The 27,014-nt window shown below is 56.7% G+C and overlaps 1 protein-coding gene across 7 annotated transcripts; it reads right to left on the minus strand.

Annotated features, from left to right (window-relative positions):
* Positions 1-1,319: 1,319 nt before the first annotated feature.
* On the minus strand, positions 1,320-23,354 carry PPP1R12C (protein phosphatase 1 regulatory subunit 12C). 7 transcript variants are annotated; one of them, XM_070499415.1, is made up of 22 exons: positions 22,917-23,354; positions 18,979-19,109; positions 18,781-18,899; positions 11,647-11,806; positions 7,922-8,066; positions 7,753-7,827; positions 6,113-6,186; positions 5,908-6,035; positions 5,585-5,658; positions 5,157-5,315; positions 5,003-5,070; positions 4,253-4,336; positions 3,947-4,037; positions 3,690-3,773; positions 3,553-3,613; positions 3,312-3,394; positions 3,183-3,223; positions 3,005-3,068; positions 2,688-2,792; positions 2,282-2,332; positions 2,066-2,116; positions 1,320-1,970 (listed from the first exon to the last, which is right to left on the minus strand). In XM_070499415.1, exons 1-22 carry the CDS (start codon positions 23,235-23,237, stop codon positions 1,884-1,886), a joined length of 2,256 nt encoding a protein of 751 aa, XP_070355516.1. In that variant the 5' UTR covers positions 23,238-23,354; the 3' UTR covers positions 1,320-1,883. The 7 variants fall into 7 exon arrangements, with proteins under 7 accessions (XP_070355516.1, XP_070355513.1, XP_070355512.1 ...); XM_070499412.1 differs by having other exon boundaries at positions 4,253-4,387; XM_070499411.1 differs by having other exon boundaries at positions 3,312-3,397; positions 4,253-4,387.
* Positions 23,355-27,014: the final 3,660 nt, after the last annotated feature.

A 27,014-nucleotide genomic window follows, 5' to 3' on the forward strand; every position in this document is an offset into this window, starting at 1 on the left:
TTCCACCAAATACCCTCGGTCCTCGAGGGTGTTTAATCATCCATCAACCTCTTGCCTGATGCCCCAGCCCTCATTTCTAACAGAGGAACCAGAGATGCAAGCGGTTCCTCAAACCTGCTTGATCCAACCAGTTTTCCCCCTTCAGTAAACCCCCATGGCTGCCATCGTCTAGGCTGCAAGCTGCAATGCCTGCAGGAGCCAGACACCTGACCCACATGAGCAAGCTGGGCCTGAGCCCCATTCCTATTGCAGTCCAATCTGTCAGATCATCCTGCCCCGGCCCCCCCGGCCCCCTGCCAATATATTTTCAATGCAGCAACAAGATGGACCTGTTAAAACCTAGGTCCCACCTCACGGCTCAAGTCCTTAGCAGGGCCACGTCCCTACATGGCCAGCCATTACCTCTCCAACCTCACCCCCTACTACTTCCCTCCAGCCACACCGGCTTCTTCCTGTGCCTCAACATGTCAGGCACACTTCTACCACAGGGCCTATGCACACACAGTTTTCATCATCCAGAAGACTCTTCCCTCAAATACCTGCATGGCTCATTCCCTGACCCCTTGAAGTAACTGCCTGTGCTAGCTTTCCAGTGAGGCCTACTCTGACCACCCTGTACAAAGCACACATGTGCACATACCCTCTCTCTCACACTCACACTCACACACACACACCAGCCTCGCTGTCCCCTTCCCCTGCTTTTTCTCCATGGCACCACCCCCTGAAATACATTTATATTATCGTTGGATGCCTTATGCTTCTCCTCCTAAAACGTACGGGGTCTTTGCCTATTTCATGCATGACCATATCCCCCACGGCTGGGGCAGGGCCTAGCAGGTAGAATATGACCAAGAACGCGTGAGTGAATGAGTGCTCCATCTCACAAGATGGCTTCTACTCAGCTCCAGCCAACTGCTACCATGCAGGACTGAAGAGCTCATACCATCACAGCTTCCTATTTTTTTAGAGAACTCAAACTCCAGATTTTCATATGTGAATTACCCCTGATTTTAAATGGTGGCAACGAACTCAAATCTATTTCAAAAGCACTGATGGCAAGACCCAAGCTCCCGTGCTCGCGAGACACGGCTCATCCTCACTCGGCTGAGCCTTCCCGCCCAGCCCCAGCCACCTTACCCTGAGCACATCACCGCTGGTGTGGGGCCTCTCCTCCAACTGCCACTCTCCTGAAGCCCCTTCCCACCCACTGAGCACCCACCCACCCCTCTGCACGCCACCCACACGGTCCTGTGTTTTAGTCACTGACACGCACAGCCCGAGCACAGAAGTGGCGCCCCACCTCCAGCTGGGGACAGCCATTGAGTGGCAACTTCACGACTTTTATTTGAGGTGCCTGTGCTTTGTCTTGAAAATACCTTCTCCCCCTGCCCCGGACAGTGGGCGGGGAGGGGGCAGCAAAAAATAGAAGACATCCCTCCCTATTGCACATGGACCCTATATACAGGCCCACCCGGCCGAGGCCAGCGGGACTCTTGGCACATTCTCGGATCCCTGTTCAGGAGCGGGAGGGGTGACTGGGGTGGCAACACACGTGAGGGGGGACCTCCGGGTGGCCACTCTGGTCCTGGCTACTGGTCCTGGCACTTTCTGGTCCTTGGTGCCTTCTTGTCCCGCCTCCAGCCCTGGTCCCCCCTCAGCGATGTCCCTCTACCTGGCTCCTCCCGCCTCCATCTTGGCCTCGGACGGCCCCCCTTGGCTCCTGGGGACCCTGCACTCCCCTCAGTCTGGAGGTCCCGAGGGGAGGTTATGGCTTCTCAGAGACTCCCCCGGGAGCCCTGTCACTCGTGTTCACACAGGGGAAGGGTGCGTGTGGCAGAAGCAGCTGTATAAATACGGGTGCGGGGGAAGGTCCTCCTCCAGAGTCACTTGGAGAGTTTGCTGATGACGCGGATCAGTGCTGCATTCTCATCCTTGAGCCGCTGGTTGTCAGCCCGGAGGTCGGACAGAGCCTGTGGGAGGGGACAGGGTCAGGTGGGTGGTCTTGGGCAGGCTGCACCCAGTACCCACCCTGGTCCTCTGCCCACAGCGCCCCATTAAGATTCACCTTCAGCTCCTCCTCCAGCTCGGCAGCCTTTCGCTCCAGGGCCCTGCGCTCCTGGAATAAATGGGGGGAAGTGAGGGCCAGAGGTTGAGTGAGGCTAAGAAAGGTGGGGAAAGCTCAGAGGGTGGGTCAGAAAGCCTGTGTGGCCCTCTTCATCCAGACCCACAGGGCTTGGAGGCTGGGAATACACGTGGCCCCACCCCGACAGCCCCTACTCACAAATCTCTCCAGCTCCAGAAGGGCCGGCCTCTCTGCAAAACGCTCCTGCCTCTGGTGAGGACAGAGTAAGCACAGAGGTCAGAGAAACGCCCAAACTGCAATGGCCAGGAAGGGGCCACCAGAAGCGCAGGGAGGAGAAAGGCAGTCCAGGCTCCAGGCCGCCCACTGCTCACCACCACCAGCCACGCCACTCATCACTGAGGACCCGCCCACAGAGAACCTGGCCCGCCCCCCCGCCCCCTTCTTCTTGCTCAGGTCCGGCCTCCCAGGGGGTCCTAACCCCACCCCTTCGGGCCCCGACTCCCTCAGGAGTCGGAGCCCAGATCAGATCCTACCCCTCATTGCTAGCGCTGCATATTGCGGCCACCTCCAGGGCCTCGCGCCCTCACCTGCACAGGGCCCTCACCTGCGTGGCGCGCTCCAGCTCCACCTTGAGCTGCGCCAGCCGCAGCGTCGTCTCCGTCAGGGCCTCGCGCAGTCGCTCGTTCTCACTGCGCAGCTCTGCGTACAGCTATGACACCAGGAAGAGGGAGACGGGTCAGGCCTACCAGCCTGGGGTGTGGCGCCTTTGCCGGAGGGGCGACGGCAGCTGAGGGAGGCCCGAAAACGCGGGACGCGTGGATGGGGCCGACAGAGCCACTGCAGAGGGGGCAGGTGGGCAGATATAAAGGCCTACTTGTGGGGATTGGTTTTGGGCACCGATCGTGGGGTAAGTTCGCGAACCTTCCTGAAGCCTCCATCGGGCTCTTCCGATTCTGGCTCGGGTTCTGAGTTGAGGTCCCGCTGCCTGTGAGGGGAGGGGGTGCCCTCGAGAGTGCTGGGGTGGAGGCAGAGTAGGGCATCAGGGGGCATGCCCGACAGCCCCCCAGACAACCCAAAACCTTCACTGGCCGCCTCGTACCTGGATTCTGGGCTGAGGTCCACCGGCTCCGCCTCCTCCCCCTGTGGGCAGAGGTAGGGTTCAGGCAGATGTGGTAGGGAAGTTTGGACTGCCCCCAGCCCCAGCGTGCCCCCCTGGCCCCACCCTCACCTCTGCAGGCCCCCTCCGCTCCTTGCCGACTTTGCGGTGCTCCCGGGCAGCCTGTGGCCCCTGACCCTGCCCGTCGGGCGCCTCTGCTGGGGGAGGGGCAGGAATCAGCCCAGGCACCTGGGGAGGGGCCCCTGTCTCCGGTGTTGGGGTCCCTGGGCCCAAGACCCCAAGAGACAGGGAAAACAGCAGCAGGAAGGATAGGGTAGATCAGGAGGACAACCTCTCAGAGACCAGACCTCACCTCTCTGGGCAGGGCCGTCAGAGTTCTCGACCCCAGGGACTCGGGGCCGCCGGGAAGGGTCCTGTGGGAGAGGGGCAGGGGGTCAGAGGACGAGGGCATCTTGTACCCCCACTGCCCGATCACCTGACCCCTCTCACCAGGCTCTGCAGGCCCGACTTTTCTGGCTCTGGGGCCTTCCCTGCGGCCTTCTCTGCTTCCTTCAGGTCCGTCAGAGTCACACCCTGCAGGGAGAGAGGTCAGACAAGGGGCCCGGGACTCAGGATCCAGCCCCTTCAGGATCTGAGTCCAGGCCCCCAGCCCCCTCCTCCCTCAGACCCAACAGTCCAGGTCCCCAGCCCCTCCTCCCTCAGATCCAGGAGTCCAGGTTTCCAGCCCCCCATCCCATGCCCCACACCTGTGTGGACCTCCGAGACTGGCGCATGAGGCGAGAGCGAGCTTTTCGCTGGGATTCAGACTCCTCATCCCGCACAGGCATCTGGTAGGACCTGAACGAAGGGCCCCCAACCTCAAGGAGGGTTCCTTTGGGCACTGTCCCCATCCCCCGGCTGACACCCTTAGGGGGAGTCAGGGACTTCAACTCCCAGCTGACCCTGGGACAAACTCTCCCTTAGGAGCCCCACCCAAAGCCCTGGGGACTTCTGGGTAACGTAGTTTTCTCCCAGTTGGAGCAACAGCAGCTTCCCACCCCTGGCCTCTTCACCTCCGGCGGTCCCGGGAGTCTGCTGGGGGTGCTGCGGAGGCTGCGGGGACATTTGGCTTCACTGGGGATTCAGGCTGTGGAATCCTGGAGGGAGGAGTGGAGTTATCCAAGGGAGGAGACCTGCAGATCTCAAACCTGTGTGAATTCATTCGTTCAGCAAATATTACTCAAGTTTGCATGATGTGGCAGGCACTAAAGACACAGCAGTGAGCAAAAGAAATTGTCTCTGCCCTGATGAGCCAAATCTGAGCAGAAAGATGCAAAATAAACAATAACCATAAAAGATGAGGACATCATATAAAATGTCAAGAGAATTAAGTACTTTGGAGAAAAGAAACAAGGACAGGATACAGGAGGGGCCGTGTTCGAGACCTGCCATGAGAGCAGATGGTCACGGTGGGGTTGGGCCTCATGGAGACGGTGGCATTTAAACACAGACCTAAGGGAAGGAGGCAGCAAGCCCCGTGGGTCTGAGGGGGCTGGAGCACAGGCAGTGGGTGGGGGTGTGCCTGTGAGAGGGACAGTGGGATATGGGGCAGAGGGGCAACAGGAGCCCAGATCACTGAGGCCTTGGAAATGTTGCTGTTAGTGATTACTTGAGGCAGCAAAAGGGAAAATGAGGCAGAGTCGGGGCAGGGGGTGGGGGATGGACAGGGACGAGACCCCAGAGAGAAAATGGACTTGCTCAGGATCATGTGACAAGGTTGGGACCCAGACCTGCCTCCCGCCCTGAGGGCCCTTGGTACTCACCGAGCACAGGGCTCGGGCACCTTCTGGGATGGAGTGGGGGTAACTCTGGCCAGACGGGGCTCCCTGGCCTGTGGAGAGAGGAGAGGAGGGGAGGGGAGGCGAGTATCCTCCTCGGCTGGGCAGGGCCTACTCCCCGGCCACTCACCCCACTCACCTGAGGGGAGGTCCCTTCCAGCCGTGAGGAAGAAGCTGAGCGCTGCAGCCCAGCCCCAGGGGCGCCCTCGGCCCCCAACCTGTCTGTGGGACCCAGGGCACTAGAGCTTCCCGTCTTCAAGAGGCCAAAGCGCCTGGAGAAGGGGACCTCTTCGGGGGTCTGAGTAAGAGAAAGGTCTCAGTTATGGAGAAAGGGTCTCCCTTCTCAGAGACTTACAGGGTTAACTGCCAGAAGGACCACAACAAACTACAATTCCCATCAGCCCCCAGGGCAGGGGCAGCCAGAAAAACACTGTCACTTGTCCTGGAGGATTCTGGGAACTGTAGTCTTCACCCTACCTACCCTGACAAGAGGTTACAGGCATTAATGGCATCCCTCCCCCACCTTCCCAGGCCAGCATGGCCTCCAGGGCATCCATATATACGCACCATGGAGCTCTTAGGGCTGCGGGGTGGCGGGGAGGAGACTCCGTTGAGGGTTCTGGATTCTGCAGGAGGTGGCTCTATGATGTAGAAAGATGGGACAGGACACAAGAATATGCCAGCTGCCTGTGAGACCCAGCCCCTCCTCCCTCAGACCCGGGAGTCCAGGCCCCAGCCCCTCCTCCCTCAGACCCAGGAGTCCAGGCCCCCAGCCCCTCCTCCCTCAGACCTGGCAGTCCAGGCCCCCAGCCCCTCCTCCCTCAGACCTGGCAGTCCAGGCCCCCAGCCCCTCCTCTCTAGATTCAGAAGCAGAGAGCCAGGGCCCTCACCTGTGGGGCCTTCTTCTCCCTCATCCTCGTCCCGGATGGGGGGCCCCCTTGCCCCCCCTGGCCGGCGCTCCTTGGACAGGTCCTGGAGGGAGATCTTCTCGCGGCTGCTCAGACGACACACGGAGCTCCTGGTGGGAAGGGAGGGCATCAGGGTCCAAGCCCTGGGGAGCCCCAACCCCCTCTTCCCGCCTGGGCTGCCCCCTACCGTCGGTGCTTGCTGCTGGAGGGCACCTGGGGCTCCTGGCCCCTGTTCTGGGAGGCTTCCTTTTGGTTCCGCAGCTGCAAGGAGGGAAGGGGGCTGCTGGGGAGGCCAGAACACGCATGTTCCTCTGGGGTCCCACATCCCCAACATTGAGGGCTACCACGCACTGGTCATGCCTTACGCGGGTGCTCTGACTACGGGGAGCTCAGTTCCTGGGGTGGGCATGGAGGGTTTGTGGACTCACTCGAGTTTTCCTACAGATGGCCGCACAGCGTCTGAAGGAGGAGGCGCCCTGGGTCTCCTGTGCGAGTCCCCATACGCACCTGCCACTGACCTGTTCTCACGGCCTCCTCCCTGCTTCCCCACCTCCAGTATCGTCCCCAGAGGGCTCTGTCTACCTCCCAGGGGCGACCTGCTCAAATTCTCCCTGACCACTCAGCACACCCGGACACCAGCCCGGCGGCCCCTTCCTCCTCCCTTACCGCTCGCTCTCAGGCGCCCCCGAGCCTGCTGGCACCAGGCGAGGTTTCCCAGCCCGACAGGTTTTCACACCTCCAAGCCTGTGCAGAGCGGTGCCCCCAGCCAGGAATGCCGGGCCTCCCGGCTCCTCTGAGCCAACCCGGAGCACCGCAGGACTCATCTCACTCATCTCATCCGGAAAGCATTCCGGATGGCCGGGAAACACACCCACCTTACCAGCCGAGAGCTGACCCTGCCTCACCCACTAAAAATCCCCCCAGGACCCCCATCACCATCACCTCGTGCTGCTCCTCAGCCTGGCTCTCAAGGCCCTTCAGGGTCTGCCCTCTCCCAGGCCCTGCCTCACGCTCCCCTCCAGGTACCACACATGTTCCTACCCCCCAGCCTGTGCCATTTCCTCAACCCCATGTGCCCGCCCTGGGTCTGGGAAGCTGTCCTGAGTCCACCAAGCTGGAAGCAGGCCCTTCTTCTCCCGAGTCCACCACCCTTGACATCGCCACAGCCAACTTTACCAGAGGGACCTGTCTCTGCCCGCCAGCCACTCAGCAGAAGCTCCTGGCAGAAGGCCTGGCCCCTAAGAGGCCTCTGGAGATGTTTCTTGCTACCCAATAGTGCTTACTGTATGCCAGGCAGGGTTCTAAATGGCTTTGTTCGGTAACTCATATACTCCTCATAACATAATACATACTCTGCGTAACAGCATACGTAACTCCTCATAAAGTGCACACACTATTATCCCCCTTGTACAGATAAGGAAATTGAGGCCCAGAGAGGTTAAGTGCACAGCTCAAGCTCACACAGCAAATCCACGGCAGAGCCAGAATTCAAAGCCCGAGTCCACACTGTTCACCCCTTCACTCCACATTTTTCCAGCAACCAAGCCTGACCCGGTGCTGGTCAGGGGCATCCCAGGGGTGACAAGGCTTACCCCAGCCAATAGACTACCCTCGTCTGCATCCCAAGGTCCACCTGGGCCCCAGACCCTACCTGCTCTGACTGCCCGGATGTGCCCCTCCTCATGGCCCTCCACGGGGTCTCAGTCACTGGTTGGGGAGGACAGGTCCCCAGGGCGGTAGGCACCAGGGGCTTGGAGGACGAGGAGGAGGCCCTCCCTCCCTAGCCTCTGAGGTGCTGACAGGAGGGAAGGGGGCCCTGAGACTCACGTCCTCCTGTTTCTGGGCCAGCTCCTCCAACAGGCTCAGCACCTCCTCATCAGCCAGGTCACAGGGACGCTGCCCCTGGGTGGGGGAGGGGGAGAAGGGACAGATGATGGAGGAGGCACAGGGCCCTCCCCACCCCACCGCCCCAGCCCCCTGGCGTCCCGGCCCTCACCGCATGGGTCAGCGAGTCCATGCCCCCACCGTGCTCGGCCAGCAAGCGACAGGCATCCTCCACGCCCCAGTGGGCTGCTGCGTGCAGGGGGGTCCAGCCGTCCCCATCCCGGAGCTCCGGGTCATAGCCAGCCTGAAGGAGCAGCCTGAGGGCCAAAGAAGCTCAAGGTCAGGGACCAAGACAGGGCTTCTGAGTCAAGGGATGATGTCGGCCGGCCGTGCTGTGGCAGTGGTACCTGCTGTGACAGTGCCAGAACGATCCTGGGCAGGGAAGTAAAGAGCCAATGCCCCGAGACCCTCCCCACAAGTGACCCCCTCTGCCACCAGCTTTGATCCCTCCCCTGGCCGAGCAGGCGGCCTCCGGAATTGTGCTCCTTGTATCTGCAGGGCTCAGATCTTTTGATTATGAGCCCTAGAGAAGGTGGGGTGGGGGCTCCTCCAGCCCAGAGGCCTAGGAAAAGGATGAGACCCCAGACGGGGCGGCCTCAGGGAAGCAGTGTTCCAGGATGCCGGCTGGCCTAGAGCAGTGGTTCTCGGTCACGGTGGGGCTGCCCGCCAGGGGACAGCTGGCAGTGTCTGGGCATGTTTCTGGTTGTCACAGCTTAGAGGTAGGTGCTAGCAGCACCTAGTGGGATGCTGCCACACATCCTACAGAGCAGAGGACGGCCCCACAGCAAAGAATGGTACGCTCCAAACCGCGCGAGTGCCAAGGTTGAGAAACACAAGCTTAATGATTCCTTTCCAGGAGATAATGGCCACCTGAGACGGCGGGACTTGGGGGGGAAAAAGCAGGGTGAAAAGTCCACGCAACTCTGCAAACTCAGCTCAGGGCAGACATGCCTGCTTTTGGAGCTGGCTTAGGTTCCTTGTCAGTGAGAGAGAGCAAAGCGAGCTGGGAAAAGATGGAGATGAGAGATTTTAGAAGGATTCTTTTTTTTTTTTTTTTTTGGTGAGGAAGATTCACTCTGAGCTAACATCCACTGCCAATCTTCCTTTTTTTTTGGCTTGAGGAAGATTAGCCCTGAGCTAACATCTGTGCCAATCTTCCTCTACTCTGTATGTGGGATGCCACCACAGCCTGGCTGACAAGTGGAATAGGTCCGCACTTGGGATCCAAACCTGTGAACCTGGGCCACCAAAGCAGGGCACGCAAACTTAACCACTTGGCCACAGGACTGGACCCTAGAAAGACCCTTTTAAACAAAAGGTCCTGTGTGGCCCTGCTGACCTCGTTACACCTCCCCCCGCCCTCACTCTGCTCCGGCCATGCTGGGTGTCCCAGCTTGCGACCTGTGCCTGCTGCTCTGTCCCCCTGGCGGGTGCGTGTTCTTGGGGTGTCATAGCGTTTCAGCTGGCCGCCCCTTCTCAGCACAGCCACCACCTCCTCGTCGGCTCCCTGACCCCCAAATCTCACAGAGGCCCCTCCCCGTCACACTCGCCTTCTCCCATCACCCTGTTTACATCCTTCCAGGACAGGGGTTCTCAAGTGGGGACGACGCTGACCCCACAGGACACTGGGCAATGTCCAGAGGCTCGTTCGGTTGTCATGACAGGCATCTAGTGGGTAGAGGTCCGGGATGCTGCTCAACATCCTGCGAGGAACAGGATGGTCCCCAGAGTTACCCTGCCCCACGTCGCCACTGCGGAGGCTGGGAGCCCCTCTCTCAGCACTCAGGGCCACCTGACATGACCTGCTTCCTTGGTCCCTTGTCTGTCTGTCTCCCCGACGAGGCTGTGAGCTGCACATGGGCCAGATCAGTCTCATTTGCCACTGTATCCCCAGCATCTAAGGGAGTACCTGGCATACAGCAGGTGCTCAGTAAGTGTTGAGTGAATGGCATCAAATAAATGTATACCTCTACTCAGCCACTCCTCTTTAATGAGGAGAACATTGGTTATGTTCTTTTAAAAATGCAGTCAAATAGATCCGGCTGTAAACACAAACCCACATTAAGGGGCGGTAAGGAAGTGACACCCAGTGAGTATTTCAAAGCCCACAGCGTTCCAGTTCTGCAGCAGAGAACGAGGCTGCCCACCAGCATCAGCTCTCCTTGTTGCTTTAATAATAGCACCCGACTTTTGCTGGACACACTGCCACCTGGCTGAAGAGGAATCTCTCAGTCTCCCTCGCAGCTAGGAATGGCCGGGTGAGCAGGGTCTGGCAAATGGGATGTCAGCCTTATGTGTGCGTGCCACTTCTGGATTATTCTTTTAAAAGGAACGAAATTTGCTCCCTTTGCCCTCTCCTCCTTCCTGCTGGATGGGATTCAGATGCAATGGCAGGAGAAAAAACAGCTGCTTGAGACTCAGGGGTGGAAGCCACGGGCAAAAGAGGGCACAGCTGGGGCTGGCCCCACGGCCGAGTGGTTAAGTTCATGCACTCCGCTTCAGAGGCCCAGGGTTTCGCCGGTTTGGATCCTGGGTCCAGACTGGCACTACCCATCAAGCCATGCTGAGGCAGCATCCCACATAGCAGAACCAGAAGGACCTACAACTATAATATACAACTATGTACTGGGAGGATTTGGGGAGAAGAAAGGGGGAAAAAAAAAAAAGAAGATTGGCAACAGATGTTAGCTCAGGTGCCAATCTTTTAAAAAAAAAAAAAAGAGGGCACAGCCTCCAGGGCTGGGCACATCACCAGGCCTGACCATTTACGGTCTCCCAGCCCCTCTGCCACAGGAACCAGCTCTGGGACGGGCCCCGCAAGCGTCAGACCAGGACTTTGGCTGGAACTATGGAGGACGAGGCGCTCTACCTCCACAGCAGGGGAAGCAGCCGGGACGTGAGCCTGGAGCTGTCAGGGGGCATCTTAAGTACCTCACTGAAAACCTGCCTCGAAATTCAACGCAGAGGGGAGCCGAGATGGAGGGATTCATCTTAACTCCATTTTCACACTAAAAATGAAGCATAACATCACGAGAGAGAGAGAGGAATCAAAGAGAGCCAGCAGCCTGAGGACGAGGATGGAACCAGCTACCCCAACGGAAAGGGGTGAGGCAGCCAAATTCAGAGAAGGCGGGGGAAGGGTGACAGAAAGGGACTATGTACTCTAACGACTTAAAATATCTACACACCAAACAGACTGGCCCTGAAATAGAGCACAGAAAAATCGATCAAACCACAAGGAGAAACAGGAAAAATCCACAATCATAGCAGGAAATTTTACCACATTTCTCACAGTAACTGACAGAATAAGCAGATGGGAAAAAAATCACTATAGATACAGAAGATTTAAATAGCAGGACTAGAGAGCTGACCTCCTAACCTACATAGAACACGATACTCGACAACACAATTCTTTTCCAGCTTACATGGACCGGGGTGTGAAGCAAACCTCAGCAAATTTCAGAAATCTGGAATCATACAGAACCCAGTCTCTGACCACAGTGCAGTTAAGTCAGGAAATGAGTATAATGAAATGATGACTGCAAAGTCCCATGTACTTGGAAATTAAAGACATACTTCTAAATAATCCGTGGGTCAAAGAAAGAAGATTACAAGTTGGAAAATGTTTTAAACTGAATGACAATGAAAAGCCTACACACCAAGACTTGTGGATGCAGCTAAGGCTATATTTAGAGGGAAATATATAGCCTTAGGTACGTAAATGAGAAAAGGATGGGAACGGACAAAATCCACAGGAAGGTGTAAGAGCACAAAGGAACACACTGGCCCAGCGCAATGAGCAAGGGAAAAGAGAGGGTCTATGCTGGCCCAGCTCACCTCATCACTTCGATGTAGCCCTTAGCAGCAGCCACGTGCAGGGCAGAGGCCCCCGTGCGGGGGTGCCGGGCCTCTGGCATGGCGCCCCCATTCAGCCAGCACCTTGTGTCATGAAGCAGCAATTCCTCCTCGGCCCGTTTGGCTGCCTCCACATCCACACCTGGGAGGACGAGAAGGGGTAACAGGTGGGTTCACACCCAAGGTCCAGGAAGCACAGGGCTGCACCTGGCCCGGCTGCAGCGTGGCCCTGTGCCTCGCCCGGTCGCTCTCTGTCTGTGAGCTCCTCTGGGACTCAGAGGCCTGGACTAGCTCAGTGACTTCCCGACCGTGCTCTGTGCAGTCCCGGGTTCCACTAAGGGTTTCGGAGTCACGGCTGGGGGCTGGGAGAACGGAGCTCATAGGCCTTTCCCACTTCAGCCAGAGCATCACCTTTCTCATTATTTTTCAGTATAAAATCTGAAGTTAATTAGCAAATCCAGCAGCTGATTACACCTAACTCTTCCTATCACTATGGATACAATTTTTAGCCCAGCATCTGCATGTATTTTGTCACCACTGTTACTTCCATTACCTGAGTAGGATAAACCAAGCAAAAAGCCACTAAACAAAGTGTCCGTGTCAGGGGGCAACAGCTTCTTTCCTACCCAGGTGCCGAGTCCTGTTCAAGGCTGTGCTGTCACCCAGAACATCTGGTAAGACTCGGGCAGGCTTCCTCATCAATTTCATTGTATCCCACTGGTTGCGTGGAAGGTTGTACTGCATTTACAGATGCAAAAGGCAAGTTATGACTTTAAATGTAAGCTGACTTTGGGTCAAAAAAGGCAGCTCTGTTGAGGCTGGAATATTATCTGTTGACTGCCACTGAGAATCTGTATTTTGCATGCTATAAACTATTGAGATGGGAGTCAGAAATGGTCTTTTCCAGAGAATATTTGATCCTTCTCCTGGGAAGCTTATTACTGTCAACTGTTTCTTCAACTGTGATATTTCTCACTTACCAAAGTGCTGTGTGGTGCCGAGCTGTCCTGCTCGACAGCACTCAGCCACATGCAGCTACTGAGCACCTGACATGGAGCCAGTCCAAACTGAGATGGGTCGCAAAGGTAAAGTACATGCTGGATTTCAAAGTGTGACAAAAAACGTGCAGCTGCTCACGAATGGTTTTCTTAATACTGTTTACATGTTGAAATGATAATGTCTTGGATATACTGTGTTAAATAGAATATATTACTAGAGTTAATTTCACCTGCTTTTTACTTTTTTAAATGCACCCACTTGAAAACTTTCAAATACACTTGTGGTTCACACTGGCTTTCCATGGGACGCACTGGCAAAGAACCCCATGTACCACGAGTGGGCCTAAAAAACTACAATAGGACAGAGACAACAGAAGCCATCACCCCCTTCCCCTCCGTGTGCCCCTCATCGATCTCATCCAGCTCCCCACGGCCAAGGTAACCACCATCACGAGTTTGCTTTCACGAACATATATTTCGTCAGATTCTTACTATATATAGTAACTTCTGCCCTAAAGCTTTTGGTGGGATGCCCTCATACCAGAGCTGGCCTCCGTGCCCTGCTCAAATCGGTCCAGGTCACGGCTGCGCGCTGGCGCCACCTGGTGGCACCTAAGCACCCGGGCCTACACGCCAGTGGGGTCACCTTTGGGTGTCCTGCTCAGGGCCTGGACAGTGGCAGCTCTTCCAGGGATGTCTGGTTGGTTAGGGCCCATCCTGCCGGCCCAGGCTGGGGTGGAGAGGCCTGGGGAGTGCTGGAGACTCAGGGACGGGCTCTCCCCTCCCCCTCCCCGACAGCCTTAAAGGGAACCACCTACACTCAATTCTATTCTAGCCGAAGGTGGCTTATTACCCCAAAGAGAGGAGGGGCAAAGTTTACTGACTTTTCACTCAGTAACCACAGTTAGTATTCTTTTGTTTGTTCGCCGCATCCTTCTGCAATTTGCTTTCTGTTGAGATCTGCCTGTGTTTATTGACAGCTCTTGATCGGGAATTGACAAACTACAGCCTGTGGGTGCAGGCCACCTGTTGGGTTTTGCACCTTTTTTGTTGTGGTGGTGGGACGACAAACATAACATAAAATTTACCAATTCCGCTATTTTAAAGTGTACAATTCAGTGGCACCCAGGACATTCACAATGTTGTGCAACCATCTAGCCTATCGATAGTTCCTGAGCTTTTTCGTTTCCCCAAACAGAAACCAGTGCCCATTAAGCAGTGACCCCCGTGCGTCCCTCCCCCAGGCCATGGCAACCACCAATCTCCTTCTGTCGCTATGGATTTGCCTATCCTGGAAGGGCACCTGTGTTTGTAAACAAAGTTTAATTGGAACACAGCCACACCCACTCACTTATGTACCATCCCTGGCTGTGCTCCCAACTGTGCAGGGGAGGGTGGTGGCAACATGACGGTATGTCCCTCAAAGCCTGAAATAGTTACTGTCTAGCCCTTTGCAGAAAAAGGCTGCCGACCCCTGCTTACATCACGCGTCTATAGATTACTGATTTGTCTGTTCTCCCTTTGGTGTAGGCCCCGACCTCTTGGGACCACAAACAACACCGTGAAGCTTCTCGTCCACGGGTGGGAGGGCCTCTCCCCGGTGAGAGGAGAAGAACAGCTCGGACATCAGGAACGCGGATCTTCAGCTCTAATCCATGATGTCCAAGTGCTTCCCAAAGTGGCTGTAATCACCAACCTTCCCCCCAGCCAGACACAAGAGTGCCGTGGCTCTAGCCCCACCAGCACCAAACCGTCCACTGTCAGTGCTGCCCGTCCTGGAGAGGAACTGCCCCACGGCCATCTGTCTCGGACACTGGGGTTCCAAGTGGGATTGCTTCAAGTGTTTCAGAAACACTCCAAGTTTCCTTCCTGTCCAGTTCCATGTCCCCACGGGTCCGACCACGGCCCTTCTGAGCAAAGTGGCCAGAGGGTCCTGTCCGCACAGGACACAGTGTTTGGACTGTGTCCCTGAGGGCTGCCTCTGTGGCCTGGGCTGTGGGAACAGCATCTGTAGCAAAGCTGTTGCTTGGACTTGCCAGTATCCACTCTCTGTCCTTTGCAACATCTTCATTTTCCTCAGCCCTGCCTTCACCCCATGTGGCTCTGATGTGACTGAGCTCAGAGCCTGTTTCCAGGGGTGGCCACATCACCGGCCATGCCCCTTGCCACAGTGATTGGCTCAGGGGCTGGCTTGTGACAAAAGTGGCCCACAGAGCGTCACACAGAGGATGGTGGCTGGGACTACTGAGGAAGTCCAGTTCTAGCTCGGCTGAGATATCAGCCTGTGCTGCTTGGAGCCACGCTAAGTGCTTCATTGAGAGGATCTGCCTAAGAATGGAGCCGCACGGTGACGGAGAGATGACTTTGACTTCGTGCCCCTGGACCAAACTTTGCCTGAAGTCCATATAACTCTTAGACTTCAGGCACATAAGCCCATAAATTGATTTTCTTTTTTATAAACTGTGGTAAAATACACATATAAGTTAGCATCTTAACCATTTTTAAGTGCACGGTTCAGCAGTGTCAAGAACATTCACACTGTCGTGCAACCTCCATCATCATCCATCTCCAGAACCCTCTTCACCTTGTAAAAATGAAACTCTGTACCCATTAAATAACAACGCCTCTTCCTCCCCTCCCCCAGCCCCTGGTGACCACTATTCCACTTTCTGTCTCTATGAATTTGACTGTTTTAGTCAAATTCCTCATATAAGCAGAAGTAGACTCATACAGCATTTGCATTTTTTTGTGCCTGACTTATTTCCCTGAGCATAGTGTCCTCCAGGTTCATCCACGTTGTGGCGTGTGTCAGAAGTTCCTTCCTTTTTAAGGCTGAATGATACTCCCTCATACGCACATACACACACTGGCCATTCTCCCATCGATGGACGCTTAGGCTGCTTCCACCTTCTTGCTACTGTGAACAATGCTGCTATGAACACGGGGCATAAATCGCCTGTGGCCTGAGCCAGGCTGCAGTGGGTCTCGGGCACCTGCAAAGAGTTGTGCCTAATTCACCACCTGAGTCAAGAGGACCAGAGGCCATCCAGCCAGACGAGAGGTGTGCTCTGGGTAACAGGCTGAGCGGATCAGATCCTCTCAGTGAACAGCAGACCCGGAGAGGGGCACAGCGCATGAGGCGGCGCAGGGAAGGGGCCCCTGTATTCAAGAAACAGGGGCCGAGCTTGCAGCAGCGTCCACACTGCTGACCACGCCTTCCTTCCCGGAGCCTCCAGCCTCTGGCCGCCTCCATCGCTGGCACTGTCTTCTCTGCCAGCCCTGCTGGGGGCGGCTGCCAGGGTTACACTGCAGCCGGCCCCATCTGGCTGCCCAGCACGCCTGGGGGTTCTCCGTCCTCTCGACGTGTCCCTCAGTGCCCTCCTCACAGCTGATGCAGCCTGCAACCCAGGTTCTGCCGACCACACTCTGCCGGCGCGTCCATGTGAAGACGAGTGTCATGGAGACATGTCGGCAGAGGCCCCGGGATTCCAGAGGCAGCGGCTGCAGCAGTGTCTCACCCCCAGGAGTGCAGCCGAGGGTCTTTCCAGTGGTACCAATGGCCTCTGTGCCTGGCTGGCCCCACAGGCCAATATCCCCCAACCTTCTCCTCGCCCCACAGAAGGGGAACATGCGCCCCTTTGAGAAGCTGAGGTGAGCTATGGGCAATTCCTGCAGAAAAACACAGAATGTCCGAGAGCTCACGGAGCCCCTAGTGGCCATTCTTGTGTCCCCAGGGGCCGGGGACTCCAGGTGGAGACCCACAGAAGCAGCTTCCAAGCATTGCCCTGCAGACTACTTTTTTTTCTCCTCAAAGCCCCAGCGCACAGTTGTACATCCTAGTTGTAGATCATTCTAGTTCCCCTCTGTGGGATGCCGCCACAGCATGGCTTGATGAGGGGTAGGTAGGTCTGTGCCTGGGATCCGAACCCGCAAACCACAGGCCACCAAAGAGGAGCATGCAAACTTAACCACTACGCCACCGAGCCGGCCCCCAGACTGCTTCTTAATTACAAAGCAGAGCCACCTGGCCGACACCCCTGAAACCAGTTCAAGGTTAACATCACCAGTCACAGGGCAGACAGACAGCTGTCTCCCAGAGCGACACCCTGAGAAGTTCCTGCTAAAAATGCAGAACTGAATCTCCTCGTGAAAAACCAGCCAGGTCCAAGCTGGGGGCTGCTCTGTGTAAAACGAGGAAGGGTGAGGCAGCGAGGGCTGTTCGGACAGAGGGAGTCTCAGGCGCCAAGAGGACCACGTGCAGGGCGCAAGCAGCGGCGCTGAGCCAGAGCAGAGGCAAGGATGACCCCGAGGTGACAGCGGTCCTGACACTGACACTGACGGAGAATAACTATGTTACATCCCCACGTGGTCACCAGTGTCCTTGTTCTAGGAGACGCCAGCTCCGATGCCGACCAGGGTGGAGGTTGCAGTGTCTGCAACATAGTCTCAAAATGGTCCAGGAAAGAGAGGAGAGAACAAGAGAGGGAGAAGACGGAGGGAACAAAAAAAGAAAAAGGGAGAGGGAGAGGGGAGGAAGGAAGGAAGGAGGGGAGTATTTGTATGGGGGGGAGCACATGCAAGTGGGTCAAAAAGTCAAAAACTGGTAAGTCTGTATACTGTGTGACCCCATTTAAACAAGATGTCCAAAATAGGCAAATCCACAGGGACACAAGGCGCCGAGTGGTTTCCTAGGGCTGAGGGAGACAGGGAGCGGGGTGAGGGCGAAGGGGTGCAGGGTTTCTTTGGAGTGATCAAAAGCATCTAAACCTGGGTGTGGTGGTGGCCGCACAACACGGTGACCACAGAAGCCCTGGGCTGCACACTGTCAAAGGCTGAGCTGTGTGGACAGGGAGTCAGTCTCCATCAGGCCACTAAAGACCCCTGCTGAGCTGCAGGGAGGGCCGTGCAGGCCTCGCTGCACCACTGTCACCACCTTTCTCTACGTTTCAAGGTTTTCAAAACAACAAGTGCAGGAGATGAGCGAGAAGTGCCCAGGGCTGCCTTTGCTTACGCACTGCCCACTCGAACCGAAGCCGAGCGCCAGACCCCGCAGCCCCTCCACGCCCCAGGTGGCTCTCACAGCCATTGCCGCCCAGCCTGCCAAGGTAACGCCCTCAGCCAGGCTGGGACTCTGGCGTCACCTCAGGCTTCCTGCATCCGTTCTTCACATTTGCGTCCTCCACGGTCCTCCAGACCTGCTGACCCCTGACTCCCACCCCATGCGGCGGTGCTGCCATCATCCTCCTTCTGTGAATAAGCCAGTCACCCACACAGCCAGGATGCAAACTCAGAAAGTCAGACTCCAGGAGCCACACTGGTGACCCAGGGCTCCTGTGGAGTCCCACGGGCATCACACACACCCCGAGACCCAGTGAAGCCATTCGATGTCCCCCACCCAAACCGCCCTGGCATCCTCTGATTCCAGGTTAGTCAAGCCACAGCGCTCCCCAGGCGCCCTGCCCGTCACTGGTCCTAGTTGGCCACTTTAAGTGGGAGAGAGGAGGTGGTCATAAGCCCCTCTGAAAATCTGCTAGAAGCAACATGTGCTCTCCCTAGAAAGAGAAACATGGCCAGACAGTTTTGGGGGTCCTGGACCCCTGGGTTCAGTGATCCTGAACACAGGGAGACCAAACCCCCAGAAGCCTCTGATTCCTCTACTTGCCCTCCGCGCACACTCCCAAGAAGACCTGCAGTGAGGGTCCCTGCAACCTCACCTAACGCACCCCCAGATGGGCCCCCGCCCCCATCCCCGCTTCCTCCACTACTCAGAGGCAGAAACTACGATTCGGGTCAAGAGTGGTTTGAGATCTTATGCTGTGACCAGCGTACAGCACTTTATCTGATTACTTGTGCAACATTCCAAGCAACCCCAGGGAGGCACTTACTCCCCACTTAACAGGAAAAGAAACTAAGGCACAGAGAGAGTCCCAGGGAACGGGGGGCTGGCCTCCAAGCCCCAACACTCTGCTCCCCAAGCTCTGGACCTCGAGGCCACAGGGAGGAGGAGCCCCGCCCTCGGCCGGGCCCTGCGCTCACACCTCTTCACCCAGTGCCTCACTGATCCCTGACCCCGACCCCCACACCATGAGGCAGTGCTGCAGCCGTGCCCAGAGCCCACCTCGGTGGGCGATCTCCGCCTTGAGCAGCCCCTCCATGGCGTCGGACTCGGCCAGGTCCAGGGGCAGGTCCCCATCGCTGTTGACGGCAGCAATGTTGGCCCCGTGGCTCAGGAGGTACCTGGGGGCAGGGGGAGGTCAGGGCTGAGGGATCTGAGCCCTGGCCCCCGCCGGTCCCGCCCACCCTCCCCCTGCCTCACCTGGCGATGTCCAGGTAACCACAGGAGGCAGCCACGTGCAGGGGCGTCCAGCCCTCATTGTCCGCCTGGTTCACCGTGGCACCCTGCTCCACCAGGAAGCGCACCACCTCCAGGTTCTCATCGATGCAGGCCTGGGGGACACAGGGCAGAGCCGTTGGCCCTCACCTGTCCAGACACTGCATGCCCAGCAAGGCAGGACGCCCGACGGGGACCAGGAGACAGATCCAGGGGCCAAGAGACCATGACATGCAAGGAAAAGACCCTGAGGGCTCTGGGATAGGCCCTGGAAGGCACCAGCGTGGCCTGTGGACGCCCCTCTAGCCACCCAGCTGTTGAAGACACCCCTGACTTCCCATGGTTAGGTCAGCCGAGCATCTTAAAGTGAGCAGAGACCGTAAGAGGCAGGCTCCCAGCTCCCTGCAAGCAGGAAGTGGATATGGAAGAAAGATAGGCCTCGCATGCAGGGGTGGGGATCCCGAACGGTGCTCGTTAGACATGATGCAGCCCAGTCTCCACCGACAGGACGGGGCTTCCAGTGCCGAACCTGAGGGAGAGGCTCAGCCCCCTCCTCAGACCCAGGAGTCAAGCGCCCAGCCCCTCCTGCCTCAGACCCAGCAGACACCGGCCAGGAACCGACCATGGCCCTGCCTTGCACCCTGAGGGGAGACGTCCGGGCCTCTGGGGCCCAAGGCTGTGCTGCAGGGCTGGTAAAGTCACCAGGTCCCTGGGAACATGGGACAGAGGGAGGGTGCTGGGCAGGGCTCCTAAAGTGGGAGAGACGGCTGCTAGCGTGTGCCCAGGGCCTGGGGCCTGAGGGCCTACTAGGCACAGGGCGCTGAGCCAAGGGCTTTCCACGGGCATCTTCCCTAACCCTCCCGCTGTCAGGGTTCTCACCTACGAAGGAAACATCGAAGCTCCGGGAGACAAAAGCCCTCGGCCAAGGTGGCACAGCAAGTAGGGGCAGAGAAAGGATTTAGCCCAGGCCGCATGCAAACACTGGTGAGCACTGGGACCTAAGCAGGGTCTGAGGGAGGGGGGTGGACCTGCACTCCTGGGTTCTCAGGGTAAATTAACCCCCCAACCCCCTCACCTCTTCAAAACTGCCCATCTGGAGAAGGGGGGGGGGGAAGCTGCGAGGGCCAAGAGCATGAAGTCATGGAAACTCAGGCTGCGAGAGGGGGGCCACACGTGCCCTGGGAACGAGATGAACTCTGGGCTCCGTTTATTTCCACCCGGTTGTCATGGTGATGGGGGAGGGGGGCAAGGAGGGAGATGGGCCTTTCCCTTTCAAGGACCTGGCCCGGCACAGGCATCCATGTGAAAGACGCCTGAGGCCTGGGCACCAGGGATCCAAGCGTCCGGGCCCCCAGCCCCTCCTCCCTCAGACCCAGGATTCCAGACCCCCAGCCCTCTCTGCTCAAACCTAAGGATCCTGGCTCCTAGTCCCTCCTACTCCAGACCCCAAACCCCCAGCCACTAACTCACAAGGCAATTTTGGGGAGGGGAGAGAGTACCTCAGCCTCATTGAGCGGTTGACAAACCAGCCTGAGGTTGGGGCTGAGGCTTGAGAACTCCTAGGGACACAAGCAGGGCAGGTAGCTGATGCCTGGGGACCTGCTCCAGGGAGAACTCAGAACAGAAACCACAGCCCCGAGACTCACTCAGAAGGGGTGGGCCGCCATCCCAGTTTGCCCAGGACTGGGGATTTCCTGGGCCCTGGGACTTTCAGTGCTAAAACCAGGCCAGCCGCAGGCAAACCAGCATGAACTGGTCACCCCACACCCAGACCTGACCCAAACTCCAGCTGCCCCGCTTGCAGCCGTGTGACCTGAGGCGGGAACTTCCCCTCTCTGAACCACAGGCGCCCTAATCCTTCAGGCCTCCTGCAAAGCGCCGGAAAGTGAGCTGATCAAGTGCTCGCCTGCAGTGGGAGAGGGACCCCACCTGAAACGGCAGCCTGACAGGCCAGGCCGGAGTGGCCTTTTGCGGGGTCCAGGCCAAGGGGGATGCTGGAGAATGGGGCTTGGCCTCAAGAGCAGGGCCAGGGACCCCTGAGGGAAGGTCCAAGGGAGCCAGGGGCAGGGACGGTGGCGGAGAAGAGAAGTACCGAAGCTCTGATTCCCTGCCAGGCCTCGGGGAAGTGGGACCCTCCTCTGGGTGGAAGAAAATGTCCCAGAAAGCACTGGGGTCTCTGGAAGGGACAGGCCTGGGGTGGTGAAAGAGACAGCAGGGAGGGGCAGCACTTAGACCAGGGGTACCTACTCCCACTGTAACGCCTACAATGCTCCCTGAGGGAGTTTTCCGCACATAGCCTCCCTCCCCCACCAGGGCCCAGCCAGGAAGGGCCCGCCTACTAGCCCCATTTTCCAGACAGGAAAACTGAGGCACAGAGAGGAAAGAGACTAATTCAAGCCCACAAAGCTGAGGAGCTGAGAGAGGCACTAAGGACTATTCTATTCCTGAACAGCTCCTCTTCCTGGGAAGCTGAGACGTGGGCCTCCTCAAGCATCCCCCCTTGCCTGCCCCTGCCGGCCTCTCTCCCAGGGTCCTCTCCGGCTCCACCAGAAACCAAACCCCAAGGGTTCCGACAGGGAGAAGAGAGCTGGGGACTGGACCAATATCAGGAGATGAGGAGGGAGACGGGCCTCAGGGAGGTGGGGTGGGGAGAGGATGGAGGCTCCTCTGTGGCCAGTCCTGGCCTTTGGGGTCCCGCTGAAGGGCAGGGGTAGATAAAAGCACCCAGAACCCGAGAGAACACTGGGGGCTAAGGCGGCCCTGGTCCTGGGACACAGGAACACTGGAGACAGCCATCAGGGTGTCTTGCAAAGGCACGGAGCCCAGGTTATGGAGGGAGGACACTAACAGCGTTCTAGAACCCTTGATAAGGTGACATGACAGGGGGCTAGGAGAGATCACACAGTCTATGGGAGGGAGAAGTTGCCCAATTCCACAGAAGAGGGTAACTGGGCAGAGAAAGCAAGACAACCAGAGAATAGAGAGGCGGCCCAAAGCCAGGAAGAGGTGGGTGCTTTGAGGTGGCCCAGAAAAAGGGTGACGATGCAGGCCTGGCTGGGAGAAGGACAGAGCGGGAAAGAGAAGGCAGTGCCTGGAGAAGGAGAAACATCCCTGAGAGAAGGCCCATGGTGGGAGGTAAGAGGTGGCACAGGCCCAGAAGAATGAAGAGGGTATGGGGTGGAAGACGGTGAGGGAGATAGCAAGAGATGACCCACACGGAGGAAGCATCCACTTCAAGGGTACAGAGCCTAGAAGGCAGCAGTTCAAGAAAGAGCATCCTCAGACAGCAACTGATAGCACAGACAAGGGTGACAGGAGGGAGAAGAAGGAGGAACCTGAAAGAAGTGGCAAGAAAGGATCTGGGCCTAGCCCAAGAGGTGGCCCAGGCCAGAACCCAGTGGAGGAAGGAGCACAGGCCCAGGAAAGAGGAGACTGCATCTCAGTCAAAGTGGTACCCGCCTGGAAAGGGAAACGGCAGGCCAGAGAAGGTACGAGCATTGCCCAAAGAGGTGGCACGGGAAGAGCTGGAAGAAGCGGCACAGACTCAGGAAAGAGGCGGCACCGGTGGAGGCGGCACAGGTGAGACTAGGAAAGGGCGCTCAGGGTCGGGAGAGGGCGGCGCGAAGCGACAACCACGAGGACCAGTGAGATGGACCAGACTGAGGCAGTCAGCAACGGCTCAGGCCCAGCGAGGGGGCAGTGCAGGATGGCAAAGACCACGGCCAGGTCAAGTGGCTCCGGATTGGAGAGGACAGCTCGAGGGGGCTCGGAGAGGGGGTCAGCACAGGATGGCAAGGGCCGGCGCCGGCCCCGACGGTGCACACCAGGACTGGCAACGGTGCCTCCGGTCTCGGGAGGGAGGGTGCTCAAGGTGGCGCAGACCCAGGTCGGATCAGGTCCCGGAAGGGGCCGGGGGCGCTGACCTGGTGCAGGGCGCTGATGCCATCGGCGTTGGTGGAGTCGAGCACCGCGCGGGCGGACGGCGGGGCGGCGGGGTCGGGCTCGGCGCCGGGGCCGGGGTCCGCCGCGCGTAGCATCAGGCGCGCCTCGTCCAGGTCGCCGCCGGCGCAGGCCGCCAGGAACTCGGCGGCGCGCTCGAAGCGCACGGTGCGGGCGCGCCGCACCCCCGGGCCCGGCTCGGCGCCCGCCCGGGCCCCCCACTGCCGCAGCTGCTCCCGCCGCCGCTCGCGGGCCGCCGCCGCCGCCGCCCCCGGGCCCGCCCCCGGGCCGTCCTCGCCCGACATCGCGCCGCCCGCCCGCCCCGTGAGCGAGCGAGCGAGCGAGCGAGCGAGCGAGCGCCGAGCCCCGAGCCGCAGCCGCCGCCCGCCCGCCCCGGGGCCGCCGGGAACTGCCGTTCGCTCCGCGCCGCCCGAGGATCCGCCGAGCCCCGCCCGGCGCGCCGGCGTCACCACGCCGCCCCGGGGTGCGCTGGGAAATGGAGTCTATAAGCGGAAGCTGCTAGTGACAACATTCTGGCCTCCATCTGCCCCGAGGCACAGTGGGAAACCCGCAGCTCCGAGGCGTCAAATGGGAAATCTCCTGGTCCAGGGGCTGCTCCGGAGAGCGCTGGGAAATGAAGTCCCCAGGCTGGAGAACCGACTGGCAACTGACTACGGAAGGCCTCGGGGAGCTCTGGGAAAGGGCGTCTATAAGGGCAAGTGGCTAATGACAGCCTTCTAGTCTTGATATACCCCGAGGCACAGTGGGCAGTCCGCCGCTCCCAGTCGTCAAATGGGAATGTCCTGATTGAGGGGCTGCTCCGTGGAACGCAGGGAAATGGAGTCTCTAGGCTGGAGGTGTGCCCAGGGGCATGCTGGGAAAGGTAGTGCACAGTCTCAGCGGGCTCTTGCAGGAAATAGACTGGATTCCACAGCCCGGGAGTCCTAAAAGATATGGAACTAATTTTTCCATACACCTTTTCAGCTTTCCTCATACCATATAATTCATTTATTTGGAGTTTGTCTGCTCCCTTCAATTAGAAATAAGCCCCAGGAAGACAGTGATTTTTGCACTCCTTATTCCCAGCGCCTAGAACTGAGCCTAATGGTACGCGATCGAAAACAGTTTTTGCATGAATGAATGAATGAATGGATTCTCCAGGTCGTGGAAAACACCAGGGCACCATGGGAAATTGAGTCCGCAACCCAGAAATGATTCAAGACAATTCGCTTCCAAGCCTCCCAGGGCGACTGCCAAGCGCATGCTGGGAAATAAAATTTGCGGTACAAAGGTCGTAGCAATCGGCCAACAGCCTCAGAGCACGCTGGGAAATGTAGTCCGCGCAGGGCCACGCCCCTAAAGGCACAGTTGATCCTAGGCAGAACCTCAAGAAATCAGGCTCAAAGGCAAAAGAAGTCCAGAGTCCCTGATGGTAACCCCTGGGTCACATCCGGAAAGGAACCCAAGGGGAGGAGTCCACAATGACAGCGCCCACAGACCCTTCACTGGCCTGCCTTTGCCAGCTCGCACCTGGGACGTGGAGTACTCTAGGAAATGTAATACAGGCTCTATTTCCTGGCAAGGCATGCTGGGATTTGTAGTCCAGAGCGAGGAGTTCGACTACATTGGGGAGACGAGATTCCTCGAAGCACGAAATAATCCTCCCGTTAAGCATCCTGCACCTAAATCCAGATTGGGAAAGATGCAGGCACTTTGATACCGGAACAAAAACCCATAAACATCACACAGAAAGGCACCAAAATCTGGAAAGAGGCAACAGACTCTTCTTTTCCAACGGATGTCTGAGCAGTCCACCCCCTCTGAATTCCTTGGGCTTGTGCAAAGAAATAAACTACAAATCCCGTGAGATCTGGGGAATGCCGACCATAGATAAAAAGTGGATAGCCATCCCAGTGGCTCTTGGTATGTGTAGTCCCTAAACTCCTCACTCCCCGCTCACATACACACCAACCTCCTTCACCAGGAGCTTAAAAGGCAAGAAGTAAATCATCAGTAGTATGGTGTTAGTGAAGCCGGGTCCCTGAGGGTTACTGAAAATATTCAATAAGAATATGATCACCCTCCAACCTTGTTCCCAACACAGACACAGATGAAAATAAGTTAATCTTGTTAATTTGCTGTTTTCTTGTCTAAAATGAGAGGTGACTCAAAGGTCACAGGATTTATGAGCTTGTTTTGCAGAGGAAAAAGAATGCCTTTAAGGAAGTTATGATCACCAGATAAGCAGCCCCCAGCTGCTATTGATGCCCAGAAGTCTGACCACCCAAGGGCTTATCTGGAGTGAAAGAAACATGGACTTCCCCTTTGTTTCTCTGAAACACCTCATCCCAAGCCTCTTAGCTCTATAAAGACCCCCCGCTTTCTTCTTTCAGAAAGGCAGATTTGAGAGAACCTATCCTGCCGTCTTCTCATTTTGGCCAATTCTGGCCAATTCAAATAAACTTTTCTCCATCTCCAAGCACCTGTATCTCAGTGATCGGCTTACTGTGCTTCAGGCACACGGACGTGAGATTGAAAGGTTCCATATCATTATATGTAGTTGTGGTTATGTGTTTCTGTGCCAGTGCATAACTGTGACACATTATAATTGTGTGGATTTGCGATGATGTCTGTGGCTGGCGTACATTGTTTATGGTCTTTTATTATTATTATGCCTGTAAGTGTTCCTGTAAACATGTCTGTATATTTTTATGACTGTGGTGATCTATTTGCAGAAGACACAATTTGGGGTATCTGCTCAACCCACACAATGAGCTGTGGGATGTGTCCCCAGCATAAGCTCTATTAGCATTCTTTACATTGACGGCTATATTTAGACTTTAACCTCTAGTTAAAAAATCCTATTCTACTACCATGGTTCAGAATTCAGCTCTGGTTTAGGCAGTCCTGGGTTTGAATCTTGCGTCTACCCACTCCCTGGCCCTGGGGGCTGGGCCTCACCTCTTTATCTCTGGAGTTGTTGAGATGGTGCACAGAAAGTATCCGACAGGTAGAAGATACCAGCTGACTAGGGCATTTGCACATTCCACTCGCTAAAATTCTCTTCTGCTCTTTTCTTTCCATGGGAAAGGTTTTTCACTTCCCAGGCCTGCTGTTTTTTCTCACGCTAACGCTGGAATTTTGATGCTTAACCTTGGAACCGCAAGCCCCCCTCACCGCTGGTGAAAATAGCCCAAGAAAGATAAGAAGAAGAAGATGTTCCCTCTTCCCCTGCCACGGGCTGGAAAACAGACACCCGTCTGCACCATAAAGATGGTCCGGATAAAGAATGAGCGGAAAACATTCACAAAGTATCGAGCTTACTCTTCTGTCCAGTGTGCAAACAGGGGTAAGCAGCTTCTAAGTCAGTTCTGATACCTGTTATTTTAAAACTGTCCTTGGAAGAGTTATTTGCTCAAAGGCGCCTTTTAAATTTAAGAGAGAATTGTATCTGCTTATGACTGTCAATACACTAAAATATCCATTGGGTTCTTAAATTCATGCCAACAGGCTTTGAAATTGTGAATCATCCCAAGAATGGCATCCTCCCAATGGCATCCTCCCAATGGCATCCTCAGATATGGGCACGGAAGGGAGATCCTAAAGGAAGGAGTCTTCTCCAAAATGCAGTGTCAGGGGCCATAAGCATTCTAGAAAAGAGATGTCTCACATGGATAGAGAGAACGGATCAGTGGTTACCAGAGGGGAAGGGCCTGGAGGGAGGTGAAAGGGGTAAAGGGAGGCATAAGTGTGGTGACAGATAAAAGCTAGACTATTGGTGGTGAGCACAATGCAATCTACACAGAAAGTGATAAATAATAATGCACACCTGAAATTACACAATGTTATAAACCATTATGACCTCAATAAAATAATTTTAAAAATAAATAAGAGTTTGGAGAAAACTACAAAAAAAAAAAACAAAAAAAGAAAAGAGATTTCATCCCAGTGTGTAGACTCAGCTTTTCCGGAGCTGTTAATGTATGATCTCTGTTCCTACCCAGTGACTTCCGTGTGTTTCCCTTTCTCCTCTTTACCATAGGGGAGTTTTTTTCTAAATTATTGTTATTACAATTCCCAGG

Source organism: Equus asinus, chromosome 26 (genome assembly GCF_041296235.1).
Source record: "Equus asinus isolate D_3611 breed Donkey chromosome 26, EquAss-T2T_v2, whole genome shotgun sequence".
NCBI classification, from domain to species: Eukaryota; Metazoa; Chordata; class Mammalia; order Perissodactyla; family Equidae; genus Equus; species Equus asinus.

Bases quoted from the DNA above. Each gene is read 5' to 3' on its own strand.
- PPP1R12C (XM_014856642.3), bottom strand. From the start codon at position 23,237: ATGTCGGGCGAGGACGGCCCGGGGGCGGGCCCGGGGGCGGCGGCGGCG. The intron at 5,659-5,907 runs GTGAGGGCCCTG...TCTACATCATAG, and splicing joins GGGAGAAGAAGGCCCCACAG to AGCCACCTCCTGCAGAATCC. The intron at 3,099-3,182 runs GTACGAGGCGGC...CCTCCACCCCAG, and splicing joins GACCTCAGCCCAGAATCCAG to CACTCTCGAGGGCACCCCCT.